The 27,720-nt window shown below is 53.0% G+C and overlaps 2 protein-coding genes across 3 annotated transcripts in view; one reads left to right on the top strand and one right to left on the bottom strand.

Annotated features, from left to right (window-relative positions):
* The first annotated feature begins 2,307 nt into the window (after positions 1–2,307).
* PDE9A (phosphodiesterase 9A) lies at positions 2,308–19,083 on the top strand. The gene is made up of 11 exons (XM_075847249.1): positions 2,308–2,339; positions 2,421–2,466; positions 2,642–2,710; positions 3,227–3,313; positions 4,070–4,174; positions 4,301–4,383; positions 5,734–5,890; positions 6,848–6,958; positions 7,869–7,997; positions 8,092–8,169; positions 17,613–19,083. The coding sequence occupies exons 1-11, from the start codon at positions 2,308–2,310 to the stop codon at positions 17,631–17,633; spliced, it is 918 nt and encodes a 305-aa protein (XP_075703364.1). The 3' UTR covers positions 17,634–19,083.
* A 121-nt stretch (positions 19,084–19,204) lies between these two features.
* WDR4 (WDR4 tRNA N7-guanosine methyltransferase non-catalytic subunit) overlaps positions 19,205–27,720 on the bottom strand; it is a 49,688-nt gene continuing 41,172 nt past the window's right edge. Inside the window, exons 3-12 of one of the 2 annotated variants that reach the window (XM_075847250.1) lie at positions 27,070–27,132; positions 26,774–26,920; positions 25,527–25,683; positions 25,239–25,351; positions 24,342–24,402; positions 23,287–23,397; positions 22,579–22,643; positions 22,272–22,455; positions 21,670–21,739; positions 19,205–21,347 (exon numbers count right to left, since the gene is read on the bottom strand). In XM_075847250.1, coding sequence (XP_075703365.1) covers positions 21,190–21,347; positions 21,670–21,739; positions 22,272–22,455; positions 22,579–22,643; positions 23,287–23,397; positions 24,342–24,402; positions 25,239–25,351; positions 25,527–25,683; positions 26,774–26,920; positions 27,070–27,132 — 1,129 coding nt within the window. In that variant the 3' untranslated portion in view covers positions 19,205–21,189. The remainder of the gene's footprint in view (positions 21,348–21,669; positions 21,740–22,271; positions 22,456–22,578; positions 22,644–23,286; positions 23,398–24,341; positions 24,403–25,238; positions 25,352–25,526; positions 25,684–26,773; positions 26,921–27,069; positions 27,133–27,720) is intronic. The other variant, XM_075847251.1, reaches the window with a different exon arrangement.

Genomic DNA, 27,720 nt, shown 5'->3' with positions numbered 1-27,720 from the left:
AATTGCGGTCCGCAAAAACGGAGCCATTCACTTTCATTGAACACTGACACCTTTCCGTAGCACTACAGAAGGTGTCCGTGCCATGGAAATGTTCCGGGAATTATGGAACATGTCCGTTCTTTCGCATTTTGCGGGCCGTGCTCCCATACTTTGTATGGGAGCACGGCCCGAAAATGCGGCTGTCAGTCAGCGGCCGGCCGTGCCCGCAATCACGGGCAGTGATTGCGGGCACGGTCGTGTGCATGGGGCCTAAATGTAATTAAATCTACTGCAGTAATTAGCGTGTTTGTGAAATATATAAAGGAAAAAGGAAATAAAATCAAGTAAACCGGTTTTTGTGGTACCTGTATCTGGTCGCCTAATGGATCTAGTATTTTTCTAGCGTGCCCAGAAGAGAATAGATATATATTGCGTTATCAACAAGAATAATGAAGCAAAGTCATGATGTTTATAGACATTTCAGGACAACAGATCGTTTTCCGTATTTAAACCCCTAGGTGATAAAGTCTCTAGTCTATGTATCCAATAGGATTCCCTCTTTTTCCCTTCCCTTGGTTGAACTTGATGGACATGTGTCTTTTTTCAGCCGTACTAACTATGTAACTATGTAACTATATAACTATGTAACTATGTAACTATGTAACTATATAACTATATAACTATGTAACTATGTAACTATGTAACTATGTAACTATATAACTATGTAACTATATAACTATGTGACTATATAACTATGTAACTATATAACTATGTAACTATGTAACTATGTAACTATGTAACTATATAACTATGTAACTATATAACTATATAACTATGTAACTATGTAACTATGTAACTATATAACTATATAACTATGTAACTATGTAACTATGTAACTATGTAACTATATAACTATGTAACTATATAACTATGTGACTATATAACTATGTAACTATATGTAACTATGTAACTATGTAACTATGTAACTATGTAACTATGTAACTATATAACTATGTAACTATATAACTATATAACTATGTAACTATGTAACTATATAACTATGTAACTATGTAACTATGTAACTATATAACTATGTATGTATGTGGTTGCCTCCTCTCCTAGGTCTATGTACCTGTTCAATAACGTGAAGTCTTAATTGGGAAAGATTGTGATTAAACTTCGCAAAATGGTCCGGAAGGGGTAGCCATGTTTTTTTTACACCTTATTGTAGACTTATGACTAGATAAACGATCCCTGATGTGCTGCGTGGTTTCTCCCACATAGGTGAGACCACATGGACATTTCATTAGACTACAAAATTAGAATCACATGTGACAAAACCTTGAACAGGAAAAGTCCTATTGCTATGTGGATGTTGAATCGTGTCGCCTCTCTCTATACACTTGTCCCTTTTTGGACCCCCTCGGTCCCCTCCAGACCCTCTGTCCCCAGCCACCTTTGTTCACCTCCAGACCCCTCTGTCCTCTCTCTATACACTTGTCCCTTTTTGGACCCCTCGGTCCCCTCCAGACCCTCTGTCCCCAGCCACCTTTGTTCACTTCCAGACCCCTCTGTCCTCTCTCTATACACTTGTCCCTTTTTGGACCGCTCGGTCCCCTCCAGACCCTCTGTCCCCAGCCACCTTTGTTCACCTCCAGACCCCTCTGTCCTCTCTCTATACACTTGTCCCTTTTTGGACCCCTCGGTCCCCTCCAGACCCTCTGTCCCCAGCCACCTTTGTTCACCTCCAGACCCCTCTGTCCTCTCTCTATACACTTGTTCCTTTTTGGACCCCCTCGGTCCCCTCCAGACGCTCTGTCCCCAGTCACTTTTGTTCACCTCCAGACCCCTCTGTCCTCTCTCTATACACTTGTCCCTTTTTGGACCCCTCTGTCCCCAGCCACCTTTGTTCACCTCCAGACCCCTCTGTCCCCCTCTAGATCCCATGTTCTCTCCAGATGCCTCTGGGCATTATGGCTCATGGGTCGCTTCTATTTAAGCAAAGAGAGCCCGCGCCATTGTGTAATATAGAGGTGGTAAAGGTGCAGTATAGAAATGCTGTACTCACAGGAGGTGAAATGTGATCCTCAGTTGTTGGACCTGGGATCGCCCTCCCGTGTGTGGTCTGTAAATATCTCTCCAGTAGTCCTGTTGTATCACTGGTCGTGCTGGGGAAGTGATCGTTTAGATCAGTCGGGCTTTGTATGTCCGTGAAACAATAACAGACCTCAGCGTTGGCTCAAAAAGTTACTTCTTATTTTTTTAATTAAAATTAGCAGGAAAAACATTCTAAAAAGTTTTAGTCAAAAGACGTAAATAAATAAAACAATGGATAAAAGCAGGAGGTCAACGCTTCACAGGTGAACGCTTCGCAGGTGAACGCTTCGCAGGTGATCGCTGCTTCCTCAGGAGCGCTGCTATTTTACACTTCTTTCTTTCAGTGACGAAACAAAGAACTCAAGCTGCAAGAGCCGGGATCCAGCGGAGGTGAGAGCAAGAACATTACAGGTGCCCCAGATGACAGAAGTGTGACCGGCCAGGTGAAGCCACCACAAGGGGCCGGAGGAGGAGGCAGGGCATAGACTCGTCCTATACACCACAGCGGACTATATACTAGGAGGAGAAATGTCTTCTCATATGCCCATCTTATTGTCACTTCCAGGTTCCTGAAGAGATCCAAGAAGCTCTGAAGAAACCAACGTTCAATGTGTGGTTGGTGCAGGATAAGGAGGTTGGTGGCCCTGTAGAGGACCATTTATACACATCTGCCTTGAGGCTCCGTTGATATGGTCCGTAGGAGCTTTCCATCAGGGGAACACATGAACGGAATCCAAACTGAAACAAATGGAAACCATATTTCTATGGTGTCGGATCCGGTGCCAATGGTTTCCGTTTGTCACCGTTGTGCAAGGGTTCCCTTGCTTTGACTGAATAAAAACCGTAGTCAACTGCGCTACTCATTTAGTCAAAACGACGAAACCCTTCAACGGGGACAAACAGAAACCATTGGCACAGGAACCATCACCATTGACCTATGGTTTTCCTTTGCTCCAGTTTGGATTCCATTCATGGTTTCCCCTGACGAAAAGGTCCAATGGAACCAATGAACGGACCCCGACGCAGGTGTGAACGAAGCCGTAGTCAGGGGGAACCTGGACTGGTGATACCTGGAGTGGATAATTCCTCCATTATACGATGATTTTTATATGTGTTGACGTTATAACGTTCAGTGACTTATGATTGGCAGATGGTGACTCTCTTGGAGCACATGTTCTATGACCTGAATCTGACGGATCGTTTTAAGATGGAGGCTCCAACTCTTCGGCAATTTTTGGTGAGAAGAAACAAATCAGCTCACGATTTAAAACATGTATTACATAGCAGTGACTGGAAGACCTAAGGTCCGTTGGTGGCTGTAACTATCCACTGTGGTAGAATTGTCTGTGGGGGCGCCATGCCCTAATATATTTCTTTATCTTGTTGTTTAGCATCACTACCTATGGAGCATAAGTCTTGGGGTGTTCAGAGTACTTGCTGACGGCTCCATTGTGACCCTTGTTCCTTCAGAATGTCCTGTCTTCAGTCTGGGGTCTTCAGTCTGGGGTCTTCAGTCTGGGGTCTATAGTCTGGGCTCTTCAGTCTGGGCTCTTCAGTCTGGGGTCTTCAGTCTGGGGTCTTCAGTCTGGGGCCTACAGTCTGGGCTCTTCAGTCTGGGCTCTTCAGTCTGGGCTCTTCAGTCTGGGCTCTTCAGTCTGGGCTCTTTAGTCTGAGGTCTTTAGTCTGAGGTCTTCAGTCTGGGGTCTTCAGTCTGGGGTCTTCAGTCTGGGGTCTTTAGTCTGAGGTCTTCAGTCTGAGGTCTTCAGTCTGGGGTCTTTAGTCTGAGGTCTTCAGTCTGAGGTCTTCAGTCTGGGGTCTTCAGTCTGAGGTCTTCAGTCTGGGGTCTTCAGTCTGGGATCTACAGTCTGGGGTCTTTAGTCTGGGCTCTTCAGTCTGGGGTCTTTCAGCTTTCTTATCTCGTGAAGGTCACGACCCTTCTTGCTGATCTCCATTCTTTGGTCCTTGCTTCTTCTCATGTTGTTCTCGTCTTCAGAGCAGCCTCCAGGGTCACTACAGGGAGAACCCCTTCCACAATTTCAGACACGGCTTCTGCGTGACACAAATGATGTACAGTGTCATATCCCTGTGCCGCCTGCAGGTAGGTGTCCCATCTCAGGGACCCTGAGGACTTCTCTCTCACTGACAGAGCAGAAGACTCCATGATGAGACGACTCTTCTTCTCTTCTCCACCGATGTCCTAGAATAATTCTCTCATGTCTTCCAGGAGCTGCTCCCTCCCGAGGACACGGTTACCCTGATGGTGGCCGCCCTCTGCCATGATGTCGACCATCCCGGGCTCAACAATAAGTAAGTCGGGTGCAGAATGGACATGAGTAGACGTGACATGACGGTGGAGCTCCACCAACACATCCTAGGATAGGAGTTATTCTGTAATATTCTTACGTCCGCGGAGCCTCTGCCCATTCCCTGCACCTTCCCTTGCCAGCACCATTGGCAGTCTATGGCAGCCGGTGGAGAAGGACTGACGTGAAGAACTGTTCAAGCCGCTCCACCTTCTCCTAACCGTTGACCATGTAGAGATTCCAGCCCGTTTATCGTGGCCGGAGAGCGGCTCGCAGGGAGGACAGGACATCATGTCAGCCGCTCCCCATCCACAGAATACAGGCTGCCATAAACACTACCTGCATTCTGCGACTCCCCCTCACCCAAAACACTTGTAGAGAGAGCAGCGGACAGAAGTAAATGAGGGAATTGCTGAGATAAAGCGTCTGCAGGGGTGAAGCCCCCGTATAAGGTAAGCACTGTATATACAGGCCTGGTGCCGTTACGAGCTTCACCCAACCACCCCTCCCCCTCCCCATTAATAAATTAAGTGCCGCTCCGAGGACTCCATTGATCCCACGAGACAATAAAATACTAAAGGGGTTCTCCGGTATCAGACAATAAAGGTTAATCCATGTAAGATGAAATACTCTAGACTTCTTCCTGGTTTAAAGATCTCTGCTTGCTGTCATTCAAGAACTTTCATGGTTTACTCCCGGTGGTTAATAATCTGCTCTGGTCATGTGACGGACACACAGGCGCAGGAGAGATTACAGTATGTGGATGAGCTTGTAACGAGCCGTGCAGCTGTGTGTCCATCACATGACTGATTATTATCCACTGAAGTCATCAACAAAGATTCCTATGAAATCACAGCAAACAGAGATCTTGAAAACCATGGGGAATTGATCAAGTATTTTCTTTATACAAAGAATAACCTTTATTTTCTGGGCCTGGACGTGGAACAAAGAAGTCACATGACCTCGCTGGTGATGGCGCTGGCGTATCGTCACCACTGATTGGTCGCCTCATACAGCCCCATGTGACTAAGCCCCCCCCCCCCCCGGAAACACAGTAAAGTCCTATCACAGAGGGGCTGCCGGATCGGGACGTGTTTAGAAAATCTCCGACCTGTAAAACATGAAAAACTTTAGAAATTTACCCCCCTGTGAATTCTCCTCCGGCCCCTCCCCCAGGCTCTGCTTTACGGCTGTCCTGCTGCAATGTGCGGCGCCCCCTCTGGCCATGGTGCGGGTCCTGAAGACAGAGGCCTCCTAAGACATGGTCCACCGTGTCCTCTACCGCTGACTCTTCTCTTTAGGCCGGGGCTCCGGTAAGAGCAATGACGCTCGTGACTCTCTCCTCTGCTCGCAGTTATCAGGTTAACGCTCGTACAGAGTTGGCATCCCGCTACCAGAATAAATCACCGCTGGAGAACCATCACTGCGCCGTCACCATGGAGATCCTGAGCCGGACGCAATGTAACATCTTCAGAAACACGGACCCGGAGGAGGCCAAGAAAATCCTGGAGGTGAGAGTCCCGGAGACAGTCCCCGAGACAAATCCTGGAGGTGAGAGTCCCGGAGCCAGTCCCTGAGACAAATCCTGGGGGTGAGAGTCCCGGAGACAGTCCCTGAGACAAATCCTGGGGGTGAGAGTCCCGGAGACAGTCCCCGAGACAAATCCTGGAGGTGAGAGTCCCGGAGCCAGTCCCTGAGACAAATCCTGGGGGTGAGAGTCCCGGAGACAGTCCCTGAGACAAATCCTGGGGGTGAGAGTCCCTGAGACAAATCCTGGAGGTGAGAGTCCTGGAGACAGTCCCTGAGACAAATCCTGGGGGTGAGAGTCCCTGAGACAAATCCTGGAGGTGAGAGTCCCAGAGACAGTCCCTGAGACAAATCCTGGGGGTGAGAGTCCCTGAGACAAATCCTGGAGGTGAGAGTCCCGGAGACAGTCCCTGAGACAAATCCTGGTGGTGAGAGTCCCGGAGACAGTCCCTGAGACAAATCCTGGAGGTGAGAGTCCCGGAGACAGTCCCTGAGACAAATCCTGGGGGGTGAGAATCCCGGAGACAGTTCCTAAAGGTGAGAGTGTCCCAGAGACAGTCCCTCAGACAAATCCTGGAGCTGAGAGCGTCCCAGAGACAAATCCTGGGGTTGAGAGTCCCGGAGACAGTCCCTGAGATGCACGGATCCTCCATCAGTCCGAGGACAGGGCACGTTGGGAGTCATTTGCACCTTCGTTACCATGAACACGGCTCTTAATAAATTTGGCGCCTTTTTACCTGGCAGGAGGTGTCGCCGGTACTCGCTGTGATCAGACGTGGCTTTGCGCCATTTCCTCTGACACATCTTGGCCCCGCGTTATTACTGCGATGAGCAGAATTTCCAGCTATAATGTTGCTCGCCAAATCCTGCGGTGAACGGCTTAATAAACGTGGGCGACGCCGAGGAGGAGGCGGCAGAATGACCTCGTCTTCTCTTCTCAGGGCGTCGCGGAGCTGATCCTGGCCACGGACATGGCCCATCACCCCCAGATCCTGCAGTCCCTACAGGACCTCCCAAACTTCAGCTTCTCCAATAAAGATGACGTCACGCTGGTGAGAAGCCCCCAACGCTGGGACTGTGGCCCCTGATCTCATCATTGTGTGAAGATCTGTTCTCATCACATTGCTGTATGAATGTGGCCCCCGGGTGTACCGCTGCCTGACCTCCTCACTGTGGCCCCCGGGTGTACCGCTGCCCGACCTCCCCACTGTGGCCCCCGGGTGTACCGCTGCCCGACCTCCCCACTGTGGCCCCCGGGTGTACCGCTGCCCGACCTCCCCACTGTGGCCCCCGGGCGTACCGCTGACTGACCTCCTTACTGTGGCCCCCGGGTGTACCGCTGCCTGACCTCCTCACTGTGGCCCCCGGGTGTACCGCTGCCTGACCTCCTCACTGTGGCCCTGTTGTCTACACCTGCTTTCCTCATTGTCTTATAAAAACTGTGGCCCTTGACCTCAAAACCTGAGCGGCTGTGGCCCCAAGGTGAGCGCATCTTATTGTCAGGTGATGTCTTGACAGGTGAAGAAAGGGCTCATCAAATTCTGCGACATTTCGAATGAAGCGCGTCCGAAGGAACAGGCCGAGCGCTGGGCAGACGCATTGATGGAGGAATATTTCCTGCAGGTGGGTGGAGCACGGGATACTCAAAAAGCAGAACAGAAAAACTGATTGGTCAACACTGCTGCACACTACATCTCCCACAATGCAACACAGCAGGGATTGACCCATCCACCTTAGAGCGACGAGACCAGCAGAATTGTGACTGCAGCTTTGGATGTAACTGGAGTAGTAATATATAATTACATGTTATGAGGGGTATTCGCTATTTCTGGGCTGTTCACAGGTGGGGCCGCAATGCCCGGACCCCCCAACTTCATAAGGTCATTACAAACACATTCCACGACCACAGCCGCCCACATAGCAGAGCTGTAGGGTCTCTCATTACTGCACGTTCTCTACCAGAGCGACTGCGAGAAGGCTGAGGGTCTCCCCATCACCCCCTACATGGACCGAGACACCGTGAGCAAAGCCGAATCCCAGAGATCATTCATCTCCGTCCTACTCATCCCCCTGTGTGAGGCGCTGTGCCAGGTAAGAAGCTACACCCAGCAGACTGAGTCCGGGACTATCACTCCCATTCATGGTGCTGCTGCATTCTGAGGCCACCCTGCTCCATGTCTTCCAGATATTTCCTCAGATGAAGGATCAGATGTTACAACCTCTGCACGAGGCCAAACTACGATACGAGAGACAGATGACGGAGGTGAGTGACAGGCCGGCGTCCAGGACCATGGCGACGTTACTCAGTCACGGAGGTAAAACATGGGGCGCAATAAACAGAGGGCAGAGAAGGCAGCATAGACCCGGGCACACCGGCTCCACAGCTCTCAATGCCAGGCAGCAGCCACAAAAGTAAAGTGTAGAATGTAGAGAAGAGAACGCAGCATAGACCTGGGCACACCGGCTCCACAGCTCAATGCCAGGCAGCAGCTGCAAAAGTAAAGTGTAGAACGTAGAGAAGAGAAAGCAGCATAGACCTGGGCACACCGGCTCCACAGCTCAATGCCAGGCAGCAGCTGCAAAGTGTAGAATGTAGAGAAGAGAAGAGAAGGCAGCATAGACCTGGGCACACCGGCTCCACAGCTCAATGCCAGGCAGCAGCCACAAAAATAAAGTGTAGAATGTAGAGAAAAGAACGCAGCATAGACCTGGGCACACCGGCTCCACAGCTCAATGCCAGGCAGCAGCCACAAAAGTAAAGTGTAGAATGTAGAGAAGAGAACGCAACATAGACCTGGGCACACCGGCTCCACAGCTCAATGCCAGGCAGCAGCTGCAAAAGTAAAGTGTAGAATGTAGAGAAGAGAACGCAGAATAGACCTGGGCACACCGGCTCCACAGCTCAATGCCAGGCAGCAGCTGCAAAAGTAAAGTGTAGAATGTAGAGAAAAGAACGCAGCATAGACCTGGGCACACCGGCTCCACAGCTCACTGCCAGGCAGCAGCTGCAAAAGTAAAGAGAACGCAGAGCAGCATAGACCTGGACACACCGGCTCAACAGCTCAATGCCAGGCAGCAGCCACAAAAGTAAAGTATAGAATGTAGAAAAAAGAACGCAGAGCAGCATAGACCCGGGCACATCGGCTCCACAGATCAATGCCAGGCAGCAGCTGCAATGTGTAGAATGTAGAGAAGAGAAGGCAGCATAGGCCTGGGCACACCGGCTCCACAGCTCAATGCCAGGCAGCAGCTGCACAAGTAAAGTGTAGAATGCGCAGCATAGATCTGGGCACACCGGCTCCACAGCTCAATGCCAGGCAGCAACCGCAAAAGTAAAGTGTAGAATGTAGAGAAAAGAACGCAGCATAGACCTGGCCACACCGGCTCCACAGCTCAATGCCAGGCAGCAGCTGCAATGTGTAGAATGTAGAGAAGAGAAGGCAGCATAGACCTGGGCACACCGGCTCCACAGCTCAATGCCAGGCAGCAGCCACAAAAGTAAAGTGTAGAATGTAGAGAAGAGAACGCAGCATAGACCTGGGCACACCAGCTCCACAGCTCAATGCCAGGCAGCAGCTGCAAAAGTAAAGTGTAGAATGTAGGAGAAAAGAACGCAGCATAGACCTGGGCACACCGGCTCCACAGCTCAATGCCAGGCAGCAGCCACAAAAGTAAAGTGTAGAATGTAGAGAAGAGAAAGCAGCATAGACCTGGGCACACCGGCTCCACAGCTCAATGCCAGGCAGCAGCTGCAAAGTGTAGAATGTAGAGAAGAGAAGGCAGCATAGACCTGGGCACACCGACTCCACAGATCAATGCCAGGCAGCAGCCACAAAAGTAAAGTGTAGAATGTAGAGAAAAGAACGCAGAGTTGACCTGGGCACACCGGCTCCACAGCTCAATGCCAGGCAGCAGCCACAAAAGTAAAGTGTAGAATGTAGAGAACGCAGCGCAGCATAGACCTGGGCACACCGGCTCCACAGCTCAATGCCAGGCAGCAGCCGCAAAAGTAAAGTGTAGAATGTAGAGAACGCAGCGCATCATAGACCTGGGCACACCGGCTCCACAGCTCAATGCCAGGAAGCAGCTGCAAAAGTAAAGTGTAGAATATAGAGAAAAGAACGCAGCATAGACCAGGGCACACCGGCACCACAGCTCAATGCCAGGCAGCAGCCACAAAAATAAAGTGTAGAATGTAGAGAAAAGAACGCAGCATAGACCTGGGCACACCGGCTCCACAGCTCAATGCCAGGCAGCAGCTGCAAAAATAAAGTGTAGAATGTAGAGAAAAGAACGCAGAGCAGCATAGACCCGGGCACACCGGCTCCACAGCTGCAAAGTGTAGAATGTAGAGAAGAGAAGGCATCATAGACCTGGGCACACCGGCTCCACAGCTCAATGCCAGGCAGCAGCCACAAAAGTAAAGTGTAGAATGTAGAGAAGAGAACGCAACATAGACCTGGGCACACCGGCTCCACAGCTCAATGCTAGGCAGCAGCCACAAAAGTAAAGTGTAGAATGTAGAGAAAAGAACGCAGCATAGACCTGGGCACACCGGCTCCACAGCTCAATGCCAGGCAGCAGCCACAAAAGTAAAGTGTAGAATGTAGAGAATATAACGCAGCATAGACCTGGGCACCCCGGCTCCACAGCTCAATGCCAGGCAGCAGCTGCAAAAGTAAAGTGTAGAATGTAGGAGAAAAGAACGCAGCATAGACCTGGGCACACCGGCTCCACAGCTCAATGCCAGGCAGCAGCCACAAAAGTAAAGTGTAGAATGTAGAGAAGAGAAAGCCGCATAGACCTGGGCACACCGGCTCCACAGCTCAATGCCAGGCAGCAGCTGCAAAGTGTAGAATTTAGAGAAGAGAAGGCAGCATAGACCTGGGCACACCGGCTCCACAGCTCAATGCCAGGCAGCAGCCACAAAAATAAAGTGTAGAATGTAGAGAAAAGAACGCAGAGCAGCATAGACCCGGGCACACCGGCTCCACAGCTGCAAAGTGTAGAATGTAGAGAAGAGAAGGCAGCATAGACCTGGGCACACCGGCTCCACAGCTCAATGCCAGGCAGCAGCCACAAAAGTAAAGTGTAGAATGTAGAGAAGAGAACGCAACATAGACCTGGGCACACCGGCTCCACAGCTCAATGCCAGGCAGCAGCCACAAAAGTAAAGTGTAGAATGTAGAGAAGAGAACGCAGCATAGACCTGGGCACACCGGCTCCACAGCTCAATGCCAGGCAGCAGCTGCAAAAGTAAAGTGTAGAATGTAGGAGAAAAGAACGCAGCATAGACCTGGGCACACCGACTCCACAGCTCAATGCCAGGCAGCAGCCACAAAAGTAAAGTGTAGAATGTAGAGAAGAGAAAGCCGCATAGACCTGGGCACACCGGCTCCACAGCTCAATGCCAGGCAGCAGCTGCAAAGTGTAGAATTTAGAGAAGAGAAGGCAGCATAGACCTGGGCACACCGGCTCCACAGCTCAATGCCAGGCAGCAGCCACAAAAGTAAAGTGTAGAATGTAGAGAAAAGAACGCAGAGCAGCATAGACCCGGGCACACCGGCTCCACAGCTGCAAAGTGTAGAATGTAGAGAAGAGAACGCAGCATAGACCTGGGCACACCGGCTCCACAGCTAAATGCCAGGCAGCAGCTGCAAAAGTAAAGTGTAGAATGTAGGAGAAAAGAACGCAGCATAGACCTGGGCACACCGGCTCCACAGCTCAATGCCAGGCAGCAGCCACAAAAGTAAAGTGTAGAATGTAGAGAAGAGAAAGCAGCATAGACCTGGGCACACCGGCTCCACAGCTCAATGCCAGGCAGCAGCTGCAAAGTGTAGAATGTAGAGAAGAGAACGCAACATAGACCTGGGCACACCGGCTCCACAGCTCAATGCCAGGCAGCAGCCACAAAAGTAAAGTGTAGAATGTAGAGAACGCAGCGCAGCATAGACCTGGGCACACCGGCTCCACAGCTCAATGCCAGGCAGCAGCCGCAAAAGTAAAGTGTAGAATGTAGAGAACGCAGCGCATCATAGACCTGGGCACACCGGCTCCACAGCTCAATGCCAGGCAGCAGCCACAAAAGTAAAGTGTAGAATGTAGAGAAAAGAACGCAGCATAAACCTGGGCACACCGGCTCCACAGCTCAATGCCAGGCAGCAGCTGCACAAGTAAAGTGTAGAATGCAGAGAAAAGAACGCAGAGCAGCATAGACCCGGGCACACCGGCTCCACAGCTCAATGCCAGGCAGCAGCCACAAAAGTAAAGTGTAGAATGTAGAGAAAAGAACGCAGAGCAGCATAGACCCGGGCACACCGGCTCCACAGCTGCAAAGTGTAGAATGTAGAGAAGAGAAGGCAGCATAGACCTGGGCACACCGGCTCCACAGCTCAATGCCAGGCAGCAGCCACAAAAGTAAAGTGTAGAATGTAGAGAAGAGAACGCAACATAGACCTGGGCACACCGGCTCCACAGCTCAATGCCAGGCAGCAGCCACAAAAGTAAAGTGTAGAATGTAGAGAAAAGAACGCAGCATAGACCTGGGCACACCGGCTCCACAGCTCAATGCCAGGCAGCAGCCACAAAAGTAAAGTGTAGAATGTAGAGAAGAGAACGCAGCATAGACCTGGGCACCCCAGCTCCACATCTCAATGCCAGGCAGCAGCTGCAAAAGTAAAGTGTAGAATGTAGGAGAAAAGAACGCAGCATAGACCTGGGCACACCGGCTCCACAGCTCAATGCCAGGCAGCAGCCACAAAAGTAAAGTGTAGAATGTAGAGAAGAGAAAGCCGCATAGACCTGGGCACACCGGCTCCACAGCTCAATGCCAGGCAGCAGCTGCAAAGTGTAGAATTTAGAGAAGAGAAGGCAGCATAGACCTGGGCACACCGGCTCCACAGCTCAATGCCAGGCAGCAGCCACAAAAGTAAAGTGTAGAATGTAGAGAAAAGAACGCAGAGCAGCATAGACCCGGGCACACCGGCTCCACAGCTGCAAAGTGTAGAATGTAGAGAAGAGAACGCAGCATAGACCTGGGCACACCGGCTCCACAGCTCAATGCCAGGCAGCAGCCACAAAAGTAAAGTGTAGAATGTAGAGAAGAGAACGCAGCATAGACCTGGGCACACCGGCTCCACAGCTCAATGCCAGGCAGCAGCCACAAAAGTAAAGTGTAGAATGTAGAGAAGAGAACGCAACATAGACCTGGGCACACCGGCTCCACAGCTCAATGCCAGGCAGCAGCCACAAAAGTAAAGTGTAGAATGTAGAGAAAAGAACGCAGCATAGACCTGGGCACACCGGCTCCACAGCTCAATGCCAGGCAGCAGCTGCAAAAGTCAAGTGTAGAATGTAGAGAACGCAGCGCAGCATAGACCTGGGCACACCGGCTCCACAGCTCAATGCCAGGCAGCAGCCACAAAAGTAAAGTGTAGAATGTAGAGAAAAGAACGCAGAATAGACCTGGGCACACCGGCTCCACAGCTCAATGCCAGGCAGCAGCCACAAAAGTAAAGTGTAGAATGTAGAGAATATAACGCAGCATAGACCTGGGCACCCCGGCTCCACAGCTCAATGCCAGGCAGCAGCTGCAAAAGTAAAGTGTAGAATGTAGGAGAAAAGAACGCAGCATAGACCTGGGCACACCGGCTCCACAGCTCAATGCCAGGCAGCAGCCACAAAAGTAAAGTGTAGAATGTAGAGAAGAGAAAGACGCATAGACCTGGGCACACCGGCTCCACAGCTCAATGCCAGGCAGCAGCTGCAAAGTGTAGAATTTAGAGAAGAGAAGGCAGCATAGACCTGGGCACACCGGCTCCACAGCTCAATGCCAGGCAGCAGCCACAAAAGTAAAGTGTAGAATGTAGAGAAAAGAACGCAGAGCAGCATAGACCCGGGCACACCGGCTCCACAGCTGCAAAGTGTAGAATGTAGAGAAGAGAAGGCAGCATAGACCTGGGCACACCGGCTCCACAGCTCAATGCCAGGCAGCAGCCACAAAAGTAAAGTGTAGAATGTAGAGAAGAGAACGCAACATAGACCTGGGCACACCGGCTCCACAGCTCAATGCCAGGCAGCAGCCACAAAAGTAAAGTGTAGAATGTAGAGAAAAGAACGCAGCATAGACCTGGGCACACCGGCTCCACAGCTCAATGCCAGGCAGCAGCCACAAAAGTAAAGTGTAGAATGTAGAGAAGAGAACGCAGCATAGACCTGGGCACCCCGGCTCCACAGCTCAATGCCAGGCAGCAGCTGCAAAAGTAAAGTGTAGAATGTAGGAGAAAAGAACGCAGCATAGACCTGGGCACACCGGCTCCACAGCTCAATGCCAGGCAGCAGCCACAAAAGTAAAGTGTAGAATGTAGAGAAGAGAAAGCCGCATAGACCTGGGCACACCGGCTCCACAGCTCAATGCCAGGCAGCAGCTGCAAAGTGTAGAATTTAGAGAAGAGAAGGCAGCATAGACCTGGGCACACCGGCTCCACAGCTCAATGCCAGGCAGCAGCCACAAAAGTAAAGTGTAGAATGTAGAGAAAAGAACGCAGAGCAGCATAGACCCGGGCACACCGGCTCCACAGCTCAATGCCAGGCAGCAGCTGCAAAAGTAAAGTGTAGAATGTAGGAGAAAAGAACGCAGCATAGACCTGGGCACACCGGCTCCACAGCTCAATGCCAGGCAGCAGCCACAAAAGTAAAGTGTAGAATGTAGAGAAGAGAAAGCAGCATAGACCTGGGCACACCGGCTCCACAGCTCAATGCCAGGCAGCAGCTGCAAAGTGTAGAATGTAGAGAAGAGAACGCAACATAGACCTGGGCACACCGGCTCCACAGCTCAATGCCAGGCAGCAGCCACAAAAGTAAAGTGTAGAATGTAGAGAACGCAGCGCAGCATAGACCTGGGCACACCGGCTCCACAGCTCAATGCCAGGCAGCAGCCGCAAAAGTAAAGTGTAGAATGTAGAGAACGCAGCGCATCATAGACCTGGGCACACCGGCTCCACAGCTCAATGCCAGGCAGCAGCCACAAAAGTAAAGTGTAGAATCTAGAGAAGAGAAAGCCGCATAGACCTGGGCACACCGGCTCCACAGCTCAATGCCAGGCAGCAGCTGCAAAGTGTAGAATTTAGAGAAGAGAAGGCAGCATAGACCTGGGCACACCGGCTCCACAGCTCAATGCCAGGCAGCAGCCACAAAAGTAAAGTGTAGAATGTAGAGAAAAGAACGCAGAGCAGCATAGACCCGGGCACACCGGCTCCACAGCTGCAAAGTGTAGAATGTAGAGAAGAGAAGGCAGCATAGACCTGGGCACACCGGCTCCACAGCTCAATGCCAGGCAGCAGCCACAAAAGTAAAGTGTAGAATGTAGAGAAGAGAACGCAACATAGACCTGGGCACACCGGCTCCACAGCTCAATGCCAGGCAGCAGCCACAAAAGTAAAGTGTAGAATGTAGAGAAAAGAACGCAGCATAGACCTGGGCACACCGGCTCCACAGCTCAATGCCAGGCAGCAGCCACAAAAGTAAAGTGTAGAATGTAGAGAAGAGAACGCAGCATAGACCTGGGCACCCCGGCTCCACAGCTCAATGCCAGGCAGCAGCTGCAAAAGTAAAGTGTAGAATGTAGGAGAAAAGAACGCAGCATAGACCTGGGCACACCGGCTCCACAGCTCAATGCCAGGCAGCAGCCACAAAAGTAAAGTGTAGAATGTAGAGAAGAGAAAGCCGCATAGACCTGGGCACACCGGCTCCACAGCTCAATGCCAGGCAGCAGCTGCAAAGTGTAGAATTTAGAGAAGAGAAGGCAGCATAGACCTGGGCACACCGGCTCCACAGCTCAATGCCAGGCAGCAGCCACAAAAGTAAAGTGTAGAATGTAGAGAAAAGAACGCAGAGCAGCATAGACCCGGGCACACCGGCTCCACAGCTCAATGCCAGGCAGCAGCCACAAAAGTAAAGTGTAGAATGTAGAGAAGAGAAAGCAGCATAGACCTGGGCACACCGGCTCCACAGCTCAATGCCAGGCAGCAGCTGCAAAGTGTAGAATGTAGAGAAGAGAACGCAACATAGACCTGGGCACACCGGCTCCACAGCTCAATGCCAGGCAGCAGCCACAAAAGTAAAGTGTAGAATGTAGAGAACGCAGCGCAGCATAGACCTGGGCACACCGGCTCCACAGCTCAATGCCAGGCAGCAGCCGCAAAAGTAAAGTGTAGAATGTAGAGAAGAGAAAGCAGCATAGACCTGGGCACACCGGCTCCACAGCTCAATGCCAGGCAGCAGCTGCAAAGTGTAGAATGTAGAGAAGAGAACGCAGCATAGACCTGGGCACACCGGCTCCACAGCTCAATGCCAGGCAGCAGCCGCAAAAGTAAAGTGTAGAATGTAGAGAACGCAGCGCATCATAGACCTGGGCACACCGGCTCCACAGCTCAATGCCAGGCAGCAGCCACAAAAGTAAAGTGTAGAATCTAGAGAAGAGAAAGCCGCATAGACCTGGGCACACCGGCTCCACAGCTCAATGCCAGGCAGCAGCTGCAAAGTGTAGAATTTAGAGAAGAGAAGGCAGCATAGACCTGGGCACACCGGCTCCACAGCTCAATGCCAGGCAGCAGCCACAAAAGTAAAGTGTAGAATGTAGAGAAAAGAACGCAGAGCAGCATAGACCCGGGCACACCGGCTCCACAGCTGCAAAGTGTAGAATGTAGGAGAAAAGAACGCAGCATAGACCTGGGCACACCGGCTCCACAGCTCAATGCCAGGCAGCAGCCACAAAAGTAAAGTGTAGAATGTAGAGAAGAGAAAGCCGCATAGACCTGGGCACACCGGCTCCACAGATCAATGCCAGGCAGCAGCCACAAAAGTAAAGTGTAGAATGTAGAGAAAAGAACGCAGCATAGACCTGGGCACACCGGCTCCACAGCTCAATGCCAGGCAGCAGCCACAAAAGTAAAGTGTAGAATGTAGAGAACGCAGCGCAGCATAGACCTGGGCACACCGACTCCGCGGCTCACAATGCCAGGCAGCAGCCGCAAAAGTAAAGTGTAGCATGTAGAGAAGAGAAGGCAGCATAGACCCGGGCACACCGGCTCCACATCTCAATGCCAGGCAGCAGCTTCAAAAGCAAAGTGTAGAATGTAGAGAAGAGCGGTGGTTCAGTTGTGATATCATATCTGTACGTCCTCACCTTGACTGTGAGGAGTCGGATATCCACACTCTAGATGATACAGTAATATTATAGTATTGTCATACAGGGAGGTGTTCTCTACACTACAGCAGGCCAGGCAGTATAAATGTAAGCGGATCCCACCCGGCAATCACGGACCAGGCTAGGGGGTGTACACGATTAGTAGGCATACTCTTCCTTCTAGAAACAGCTCCCCCTGTCTGTCCATGGCTGTTCCTGTTATTGCAGTGCAGCACCAATCACTTGAGTAGTTCACACATGGATGAGTAGTTGACCCTTTGTAGATAAGCGGTGTCAGACGTCTGGCTGTGGTCCATCCCCTTCTCCTTACAGCAGTTTACACGCGGAGTAGATCAGAGCACGCACGTTTATCGGAGGGGGATGGGTAATGGTCAGATAGAGGATCATGGAAGGAGCCTTTCCGCCCACATACAGCGGTTACAGGGTGACGGGCCAGATATTCGGGTGTCATCCCTGTGTCACTCGCGCTCAGTTCCATCACTGTCTGCTACATCTTTCAGGTACCAACCAGGAACCTCTGATAACGCCGCACAAGCTCCTCCCCCTGCGCCCGGTCCGTGATGATTTACAGACGAGAAGGTATCAGGCCTCGGTCTCCTGTCCGCTCCTCCGATCACCACACGCCCTACACCACAGAACCGGAGGAGTAAGACCAGCACAGACCCGTGACCATCCTCACCAAGGTAACGCAGGTGGAGTAGAGCTGCATCGTACCAGCAGACGTGTAGAACATGGACTGAAGAGCAGAAGGTGGAGATGACCAGAGACGGGAGGTCACCACTATGGGCACGCGCCCCACGACCTCCAGCTGTGCACGCGCCCCCACGACCTCCAGCTGTGCACGCGCCCCATTGTTACAGCAGTGTAAACTATTATTAATCTCCATATGACATCACATGCTGTTTCTTTAGGTTCAGAAGGTTAAGGGCATGTTCACACGGCAAAAAAAAAAACGGCTGCAACAGACGGAGCATTTTTGAAGGGAAAGCCTCTGATTTTCAGTCGTTTTTTTATGTATCAAGCGTTTTTACGGCCATTTTTGGAGCTTTTTTTCTATTGAGACAATGAAAAACGGCTCAAGAAGTGACCCGCCCTTCTATTTTACGTGCCGTTGTTACAAATGGCCGTGCAAAGAACACCCCGTGGGAACGGAACGCTATTTTCCTCATTGAAATGAATGGGCAGAGGTTTGGAGGCGTTCAGCCTCAGTATTTTTAGCCATTTCTCGGCCCGAAAAACAGCGGAAAATAAGCCGTGTGAACATCGCCGTATTGTGTACACAGAGATGTGACCTCCTACTCAGAACTGACGTCATTATTAATTACAGCAGTTTATAAAGCCAGTGTGACGTGTGTGTGACGTGTGTGTGTGTGTGTGTGTGTGTGTGACGTGTGTGTGTGACGTGTGTGTGTGTGACGTGTGTGTGTGTGACGTGTGTGTGTGTGTGTGTGACGTGTGTGTGACGTGTGTGTGTGTGACGTGTGTGTGTGTGACGTGTGTGTGTGTGAGACGTGTGCCCCGGGAGGATTAGCATACAATAATACATGTCTACATTACACAACGTGGTCAAGATAAGTGAATTATCAAACAATGGTAACAAAATGTGGTAAATCTAAGGTTCATTTATCATATACACAATGGTCGGATGAACAGATGGACTTCCTGTGACTCCCTCTGACTTCCTGTGACTCCCTCTGACTTCCTGTGACTCCCTCTGACTTCCTGTGACTCCCTCTGACTTCCTGTGACTCCCTCTGACTTCCTCTGACTTCCTGTGACTCCCTCTGACTTCCTGCGACTCCCTGTCTGTTACCTCACACAATAGTCAGGAAATCTTCTGTTCTCCTACAAGATACGCCTCCAGCTGTGGACACGCCCCATGGCCTCCAGCTGTGGACACGCCCCATGGCCTCCAGCTGTGGACACGCCCCATGACCTCCAGCTGTGGACACGCCCCATGGCCTCCAGCTGTGGACACGCCCCATGGCCTCCAGCTGTGGACACGCCCCATGGCCTCCAGCTGTGGACACGCCCCATGGCCTCCAGCTGTGGACACGCCCCATGGCCTCCATAAGTGCACAGGAGACGAGGCTAAAGTAAAGTAAAGAATTTTATTTACACCAATAAATGAAATCGTTATCAGCAGAAAATCTCAGTGCAGACGTCTGGACATGAAGACCCCAAACCACCCCCCACCCGGTTATGTCTGCAGACAATCACGAGATCTGGAAAAGCTGGAAGATTCCCATCACATGGAGAACAGGGGCTATTCACTGTACAAGTAGAGGGTCACTGCCAGGAGGTGATGGGGAGGGAGCAGAGTGTCACTGCCAGGAGGTGATGGGGAGGGAGCAGAGGGTCACTGCCAGGAGGTGATGGGGAGGGAGCAGAGGGTCACTGCCAGGAGGTGATGGGGAGGGAGCAGAGGGTCACTGCCAGGAGGTGATGGGGAGGGAGCAGAGGGTCACTGCCAGGAGGTGATGGGGAGGGAGCAGAGGGTCACTGCCAGGAGGTGATGGGGAGGGAGCAGAGGGTCACTGCCAGGAGGTGATGGGGAGGGAGCAGAGTGTCACTGCCAGGAGGTGATGGGGAGGGAGCAGAGGGTCACTGCCAGGAGATGATGGGGAGGGAGCAGAGGGTCACTGCCAGGAGGTGATGGGGAGGGAGCAGAGGGTCACTGCCAGGAGGTGATGGGGAGGGAGCAGAGGGTCACTGCCAGGAGGTGATGGGGAGGGAGAAGAGGGTCACTGCCAGGAGGTGATGGGGAGGGAGCAGAGGGTCACTGCCAGGAGGTGATGGGGAGGGAGCAGAGTGTCACTGCCAGGAGGTGATGGGGAGGGAGCAGAGGGTCACTGCCAGGAGATGATGGGGAGGGAGCAGAGGGTCACTGCCAGGAGGTGATGGGGAGGGAGCAGAGGGTCACTGCCAGGAGGTGATGGGGAGGGAGCAGAGGGTCACTGCCAGGAGGTGATGGGGAGGGAGCAGAGGGTCACTGCCAGGAGGTGATGGGGAGGGAGCAGAGGGTCACTGCCAGGAGGTGATGGGGAGGGAGCAGAGGGTCACTGCCAGGAGGTGATGGGGAGGGAGCAGAGGGTCACTGCCAGGAGGTGATGGGGAGGGAGCAGAGGGTCACTGCCAGGAGGTGATGGGGAGGGAGCAGAGGGTCACTGCCAGGAGGTGATGGGGGAGATGAGGAGGGAGCAGAGGGTCACTGCCAGGAGATGATGGGGGATGGGGAGGGAGTAGAGGGTCAGTCAGGAGGTGATGGGGAGGGAGCAGAGGGTCACTGCCACATGATGGGGATGGGGGGGTAGAGGGTCACTGGCAGGATTATGATGGGGGGGTAGAGGGTCACTGGCAGGATTATGATGGGGGGGGTAGAGGGTCACTGGCAGGATTATGATGGGGGGGTAGAGGGTCACTGGCAGGATTATGATGGGGGGGTAGAGGGTCACTGGCAGGATTATGATGGGGGGGTAGAGGGTCACTGGCAGGATATGATGGGGGTAGAGGGTCACTGGCAGGATTATGATGGGGGGGTAGAGGGTCACTGGCAGGATTATGATGGGGGGGTAGAGGGTCACTGGCAGGATTATGATGGGGGGTAGAGGGTCACTGGCAGGATTATGATGGGGGGGTAGAGGGTCACTGGCAGGATATGATGGGGGGTAGAGGGTCACTGGCAGGATTATGATGGGGGGTAGAGGGTCACTGGCAGGATATGATGGGGGTAGAGGGTCACTGGCAGGATTATGATGGGGGGGTAGAGGGTCACTGGCAGGATATGATGGGGGTAGAGGGTCACTGGCAGGATTATGATGGGGGGTAGAGGGTCACTGGCAGGATATGATGGGGGGTAGAGGGTCACTGGCAGGATATGATGGGGGGTAGAGGGTCACTGGCAGGACATGATGGGGGGTAGAGGGTCACTGGCAGGATATGATGGGGGGGCTCTCCGACACCCTCTTCCTTAGTCAGTACATTACTCGTCTCTCACCCGTTTCTGGGTCATTATAATGGTCCATCTGACATTACGCCCTCTGGTGGGAGGAGCTACAAGTCCACAGAGGGGATTCTTCATGTTTTCTGAATCTTGACGGCAGCTCCTGCTTTTCCCGTGGATAATTTCCTTTTCTCGGTCTGGATCCGCGCTTCCTTCTTCTGCAGGTAGGAGGCCATATTGTCAAACACGGCTTTATACAACGCGTCAAAGCGACTCTCCGCAGTCACCGACCCTGAGACGGCAGCAAGGACAGGGTTAACACAGGCAAGTAGAGGAATTATCTGCCCCTCCCCCAGAGACTCCACATCTATCATATTAATATCAGCAGCCCCCCCCAACTATCATAGACACTTCCCATACTGTGACCCCCAGACATCACAACCTGCTGCAAACCCCGGGACCTACCACCCACTGCTTCACCTCCGTCATCACCTGCCAAAACGGACACTAGATTCACAACAAGCAAAAGAAAATACCAGAAGAGGCCCGGGGCACTCAGAGACGTACTGTCCCTTTAAGACCCGCTCCTCCCCAGGCACAGGAGGCGCACTCACCTTCCATCTGCTCCCAGTTTTCTCTGATGGCCTCGGAGAGTTCTTTCATACGGTCGTCTTGTGGCGCCGGCTGCACAGAACACATAGAACGGGTCAGTGATGACTCCGCCCACATTACCCGAAACCCATGCCGCGGACCACCCACAAAAACTACACATAGAATGAGAGCTGCACCCCCCCCCCCACTACAAGATGAGCGCCCCCTACGTCTGTGTTACCCCACAGGAGCGGTCACCCAGCTTTACTACAGATGATCCGCTCCTGTAATACGCAGAATCCAGAACTCCGCCCTCAGGAGAGAGGACACCGCCGTAGAGGTACGCGAGCGCTCTGCCTGCAGCCACCACTAGGGGGCGCTCACTGCATACAGGCACATTCTAAAGATGTGCAGATGGAAACGGGAGACCCCCAGGGTATTACCAGGAGAAGATGGAGGAGGCTGTGGGGGAGGGGCATCTTCTCTACGATGGGGGGGGACAATCACACATTTGAGAACCCCCTTTAAAAACCCTGGGTTTGCCCCTGAAGCTAATAATTCATATTCTCCCAGCAAAGCCGGGCCCCACACGTTCTCCACCCCACCCACGAAGGTAACGACGGACCTGCCATCTCTGGTCGCCTCTGTATTGAAGGAGCTCTATAGGGTTTTCCTTGATGGCTGACAACACCCAGAGGGAGACGGAGTCCTCAAAATCCAAGTCTACAGGGACATAGGAGAGGGCGACGTACTGCGGGTGGGCGAGACCCGGACCGGTGGAGATCGAAAACAGAAAGATCCCGGGAACTCTGGAAGAGAAGAGTCACCGATCAATACAGAACATAACACCCGATGATGTCACAGACACGGTGCTCCACCCCCGCAACCCAATCCTACATATCAACCCCACGTATCACCCAATGCCAACTCACCCCTCGCACAGAATGGCCACCCGTCCTCCACAGGGACTGCAGCAAATCCTGGAGACAGCAAATCTCTGTAAGAAATGAGACCTTCATGAGAACATCCACGAGACCCCACAGAGACCGCCTCCAGAGAGCCCACAGCGACCGCCTCCAGAGAGCCCACAGCGACCGCCTCCAGAGAGCCCACAGCGACCGCCTCCAGAGAGCCCACAGCGACCGCCTCCAGAGAGCCCACAGCGACCGCCTCCAGAGAGCCCACAGCGACCGCCTCAAGAGAGCCCACAGCCACCGCCTCCAGAGAGCCCACAGCCACCGTCTCCAGAGAGCCCACAGCCACCGCCTCCAGAGAGCCCACAGCCACCGCCTCCAGAGAGCCCACAGCCACCGCCTCCAGAGAGCCCACAGCCACCGCCTCCAGAGAGCCCACAGCCACCGCCTCCAGAGAGCCCACAGCCACCGCCTCCAGAGAGCCCACAGCCACCGCCTCCAGAGAGCCCACAGCCACCGCCTCCAGAGAGCCCACAGCGACCGCCTCCAGAGAGCCCACAGCGACCGCCTCCAGAGAGCCACAGCGACCGCCTCCAGAGAGCCCACAGCGACCAGAGAGCGATCACAACGAAAGTGACCGCAGCATAAGAGGAGAGTTGGCAGCACCCACATCACCCACTATGGGCAGGATCTCGGGATAGAGGACATGTGGCCCCTAGTTCTCACCTGAATCTCTTGGGCATCGTCTAGTGGATCTTCGGGCCTCTGGATGCTGCTGATTCTACAGCTCTGAAGCTCTTGTCCGGTCTCGTATCTCCAGAGCCGCAGCGTCCCGTCCTAGAGAAGAAGGAGGAGTGACTATGGAGGGGGAGGGACTTAGAATAGGGGGAGGCGTCCATGACATCCAGACTGGGGCCCCCCCTGCCAAACCAGCAGCATCAGCAGAACCAGCGGGGACGCGGCTTTAGGCTGTCACACGGCTTGTCTGACAGTTATTCCTCCGGCCGGGCGCACACGTGTCCTCTGGGAGAACGCCACTGACACTCATGTGGGGGCAACTTATCTAATAACAAACAAAAGGAACGGGCACGTTGAAATTCAACAACATGCCCGATCCTGCGATCACCCGACATCCACCTCCAGGGATACACATTACATGTTCAGCCATTCCGCCAATATCCACAATGCGGCCGCCATACATCTAATGTCCAGAATCCCACATCTGAGGAATTAGTGGGGTCCCTGCTCAGACCCCTCCCCACATGAGCCTGAACTGCGCACATTACACGGATGTAGGATTATGGGAAATAAAGTTATTTTCAATAAAAAAAACTAAAAACTGTGAAGATAAATAGCACCGAGCAGACGGGAGGGGTGGTAGTGGCACCGAGCAGACGGGAGGGGTGGTAGTGGCACCGAGCAGAGGGGAGGGGTGGTAGTGGCACCGAGCAGACGGGAGGGGTGGTAGTGGCACCGAGCAGAGGGGAGGGGTGGTAGTGGCACCGAGCAGAGGGGAGGGGTGGTAGTGGCACCGAGCAGACGGGAGGGGTGGTAGTGGCACCGAGCAGACGGGAGGGGTGGTAGTGGCACCGAGCAGACGGGAGGGGTGGTAGTGGCACCGAGCAGACGGGAGGGGTGGTAGTGGCACCGAGCAGACGGGAGGGGTGGTAGTGGCACCGAGCAGACGGGAGGCGTGGTAGTGGCACCAAGCAGACGGGAGGGGTGGTAGTAGTACAGAGCACATGATCTTAGCAGTGGAGGTTGGGGGTTGTGTTACTTACTCCTGATCCGGACAGCAGCAGCTTCTCCTGACCTGAGGGCAGCGCCAGCTGTGACACAAACCTACAACATAAGACCCCACATGAGTGACCCCAAAGACCGAACCTCCCACTGACCCTTCCCAGTCACCTCCCCATTACACTTCTTTCCAGTCTGCTACCCCTCTCACTAGTAGCCACTCTTATAATGCTTCTCCCATAGACCCCTCCCTCTCTACAGAGCATCCTCCCCCACCCCAGGACCCTCCCCCTATATTGCCTCTCCCATAGACCCCTCCCTTTACAGAGCACCTCCCCCCCCCCCACCCCAGGACCCACCCCCTATATTGCCTCTCCCATAGACCCCTCCCTCTCTACAGAGCACCCTCCCCCACCCCAGGACCCTCCCCCTATATTGCCTCTCCCATAGACCCCTCCCTTTACAGAGCACCTCCCCCCCCCACCCCAGGACCCACCCCCTATATTGCCTCTCCCATAGACCCCTCCCTCTCTACAGAGCACCCTCCCCCACCCCAGGACCCTCCCCCTATATTGCTTGGACCCCCCCCCCCTCTCTCTACAGAGCACCCTCCCCCACCCCAGGACCCTCCCCCTATATTGCTTGGACCCCTCTCTCTCTCTACAGAGCACCCTCCCCCACCCCAGGACCCTCCCCCTATATTGCTTGGACCCCTCTCTCTCTACAGAGCACCCTCCCCACCCCAGGACCCTCCCCCTATATTGCTTGGACCCCCCCCCTCTCTCTCTACAGAGCACCCTCCCCACCCCAGGACCCTCCCCCTATATTGCTTGGACCACTCCCTCTCTACAGAGCACCCTCCCCCCACCCCAGGACCCTCCCCCTATAGCTTCGCTCGCTGTATGATGCTCCTTCCCTCACTACTTGGGATCGTCACTCACTCTGTATGTCCAAGACAGAAGGCAGCGATGACGTGCGGCGCCTCCCGCAGGCTGACACGGATCTTCTCATCACGGTCACAGGTGATAATATGTTTTCCATCTTGAGTCACCACCTGAGGGAGAACACGGAGCAGGAGATGTTCATGGACAGTCGGAGCACCCCCCCATCTACAGACCCTGGTGACATCATGAGCGTAGAAGACCACGACCGCTCACCAGAGACCACCAAATCCAGAGCGGGCCCCTGACTGTGGACACTCTATAACCCGTCCTCCCTCATCCTATTACCAGGTCCAGTAACATGGAGAGATGTCCCAGCTCCAGGCGTCCGTCCTCCTGCGCGGCCTTCACCGAGAAAGAGAAAACGTCTCCCGATTTATCCGTCACCAGGACGCGGCTCTCACAGGGCGAGAAGGTGAGAGAGGTGCAGCGACGGCTGACCCACCTGTACAAGAGAGAAGAGTCAAAATATAGAGGTATCTGCCCCCGCCACCCTGTGACACCGGATCTATCCGCTAAATAAACCAAAGCAGGAAATCATCTCCACCTCATTAGAATACCCAAACCTAAAGATGGCGGATACTGAAAGGCGCAAGACCCCCCTACCCAGACATCCCAAATCTCTCCCACAGTCACCTGACTCCACCAACACATCTCAAAACCCTCCCACACACACCTGACTCCTCCCAGACATCCCAAACTCCTCCCAGACACCTGACACCACCAACACATCTCAAAACCCTCCCACACACACCTGACTCCACCCAGACATCCAAAACTCCTCCCAGACACCTGACCCCACCAACACATCTCAAAACCCTCCCACACACACCTGACTCCTCCCAGACATCCCAAATCTCTCCCACAGTCACCTGACTCCACCAACACATCTCAAAACCCTCCCACACACACCTGACTCCTCCCAGACATCCCAAACTCCTCCCAGACACCTGACTCCACCAACACATCTCAAAACCCTCCCACACACACCTGACTCCTCCCAGACATCCCAAACTCCTCCCAGACACCACCAACACATCTCAAAACCCTCCCACATACACCTGACTCCTCCCAGACATCCCAAACTCCTCCCAGACACCTGACACCACCAACACATCTCAAAACCCTCCCACACACACCTGACTCCACCCAGACATCCAAAACTCCTCCCACAGGCACCAGACATTCCAAACCCTTCCCACAGACAGCTGACTACACCTAGAAATCTTAAACCTCTCCCACAAAGAGCCCTGACTCCACCCAGACATCTCAAAACCCTCCCACAAAGAGCCCTGACTCCACCCACATGCCAAACCCCTCCCAGTCACCTTTGTCCCATCCAAGCATTTAAGCCCCACCCACAGAGAGCGCTGATTCCCCCCAGGACATGCCCTCATCTCCCACAGACAGCCCTGATGTCTCAAACACTCCCAATCCGGACTGGTCTGGTATCAGATATCACCATTACTAGCCCTCGGTACACCCTCGATCCCTCATTCTCTGTGGCAGATGATCACGTGGCATTTATATCTTACCGGACGCTGATCTTCTCCCACGTCGGAGACGTCTTAAATAGTACGAGTCTTTTACGGTCATCGCTCAAAGCAAAATAGTCCCCAGAAGATGAGAAAGCTGAAGCCAAGATCTTATCCGACTCCGAGACGGTGGTGGACGGGTCCTGTCTGCAGGAGAGAGGACACAGCGGCCGGTGAAGAGACAGGCAACAAAGAGGAACCCCACAAAGCAGCCAGGAAGAACAAAGGAGGACGACAACCTGGAGGACAGGTCTCATCATCAGCTCACGCCCCCCTGGTCACATGACCGCACTCACCCATGAGCAGGAGGCCTCCGCTCCAGATCTCCACAGTCAAAGATGAAGAACGAGTCATCAGACCTGTGAAAGAAGAAGACAGCAGCAAATTACCGGGGGTCCGAGAGGGGGACGTGGAAGCCACGGGGACATACAACAACCGGACGTTCTGGATTTAGGGGCAGTTTTGACCCTACGAGCAGACAGTACAAGACGAGCACAGAGAAAGTACACCAGACACATCAGGAGGATCCATCATATGTCCTCACAGAGCAGACATTACAAGAGGAGCACAGAGGGAGTACAGCAGACACATCAGGAGGATCCATCATATGTCCTCACAGAGCAGACATTACAAGAGGAGCACAGAGAGAGTACACCAGACACATCAGGAGGATCCATCATATGTCCTCACAGAGCAGACATTACAAGACGAGCACAGAGAGTACAGCAGACACATCAGGAGGATCCATCATATGTCCTCACAGAGCAGACATTACAAGAGGAGCACAGAGAGAGTACACCAGACACATCAGGAGGATCCATCATATGTCCTCACAGAGCAGACATTACAAGACGAGCACAGAGCGTACACCAGACACATCAGGAGGATCCATCATATGTCCTCACAGAGCAGACATTACAAGAGGAGCACAGAGAGTACACCAGACA

This window comes from Rhinoderma darwinii (assembly GCF_050947455.1).
Source record: "Rhinoderma darwinii isolate aRhiDar2 chromosome 2 unlocalized genomic scaffold, aRhiDar2.hap1 SUPER_2_unloc_37, whole genome shotgun sequence".
Classification (NCBI taxonomy): Eukaryota; Metazoa; Chordata; class Amphibia; order Anura; family Rhinodermatidae; genus Rhinoderma; species Rhinoderma darwinii.
This window is presented reverse-complemented; position numbering and strand designations above follow the sequence as displayed.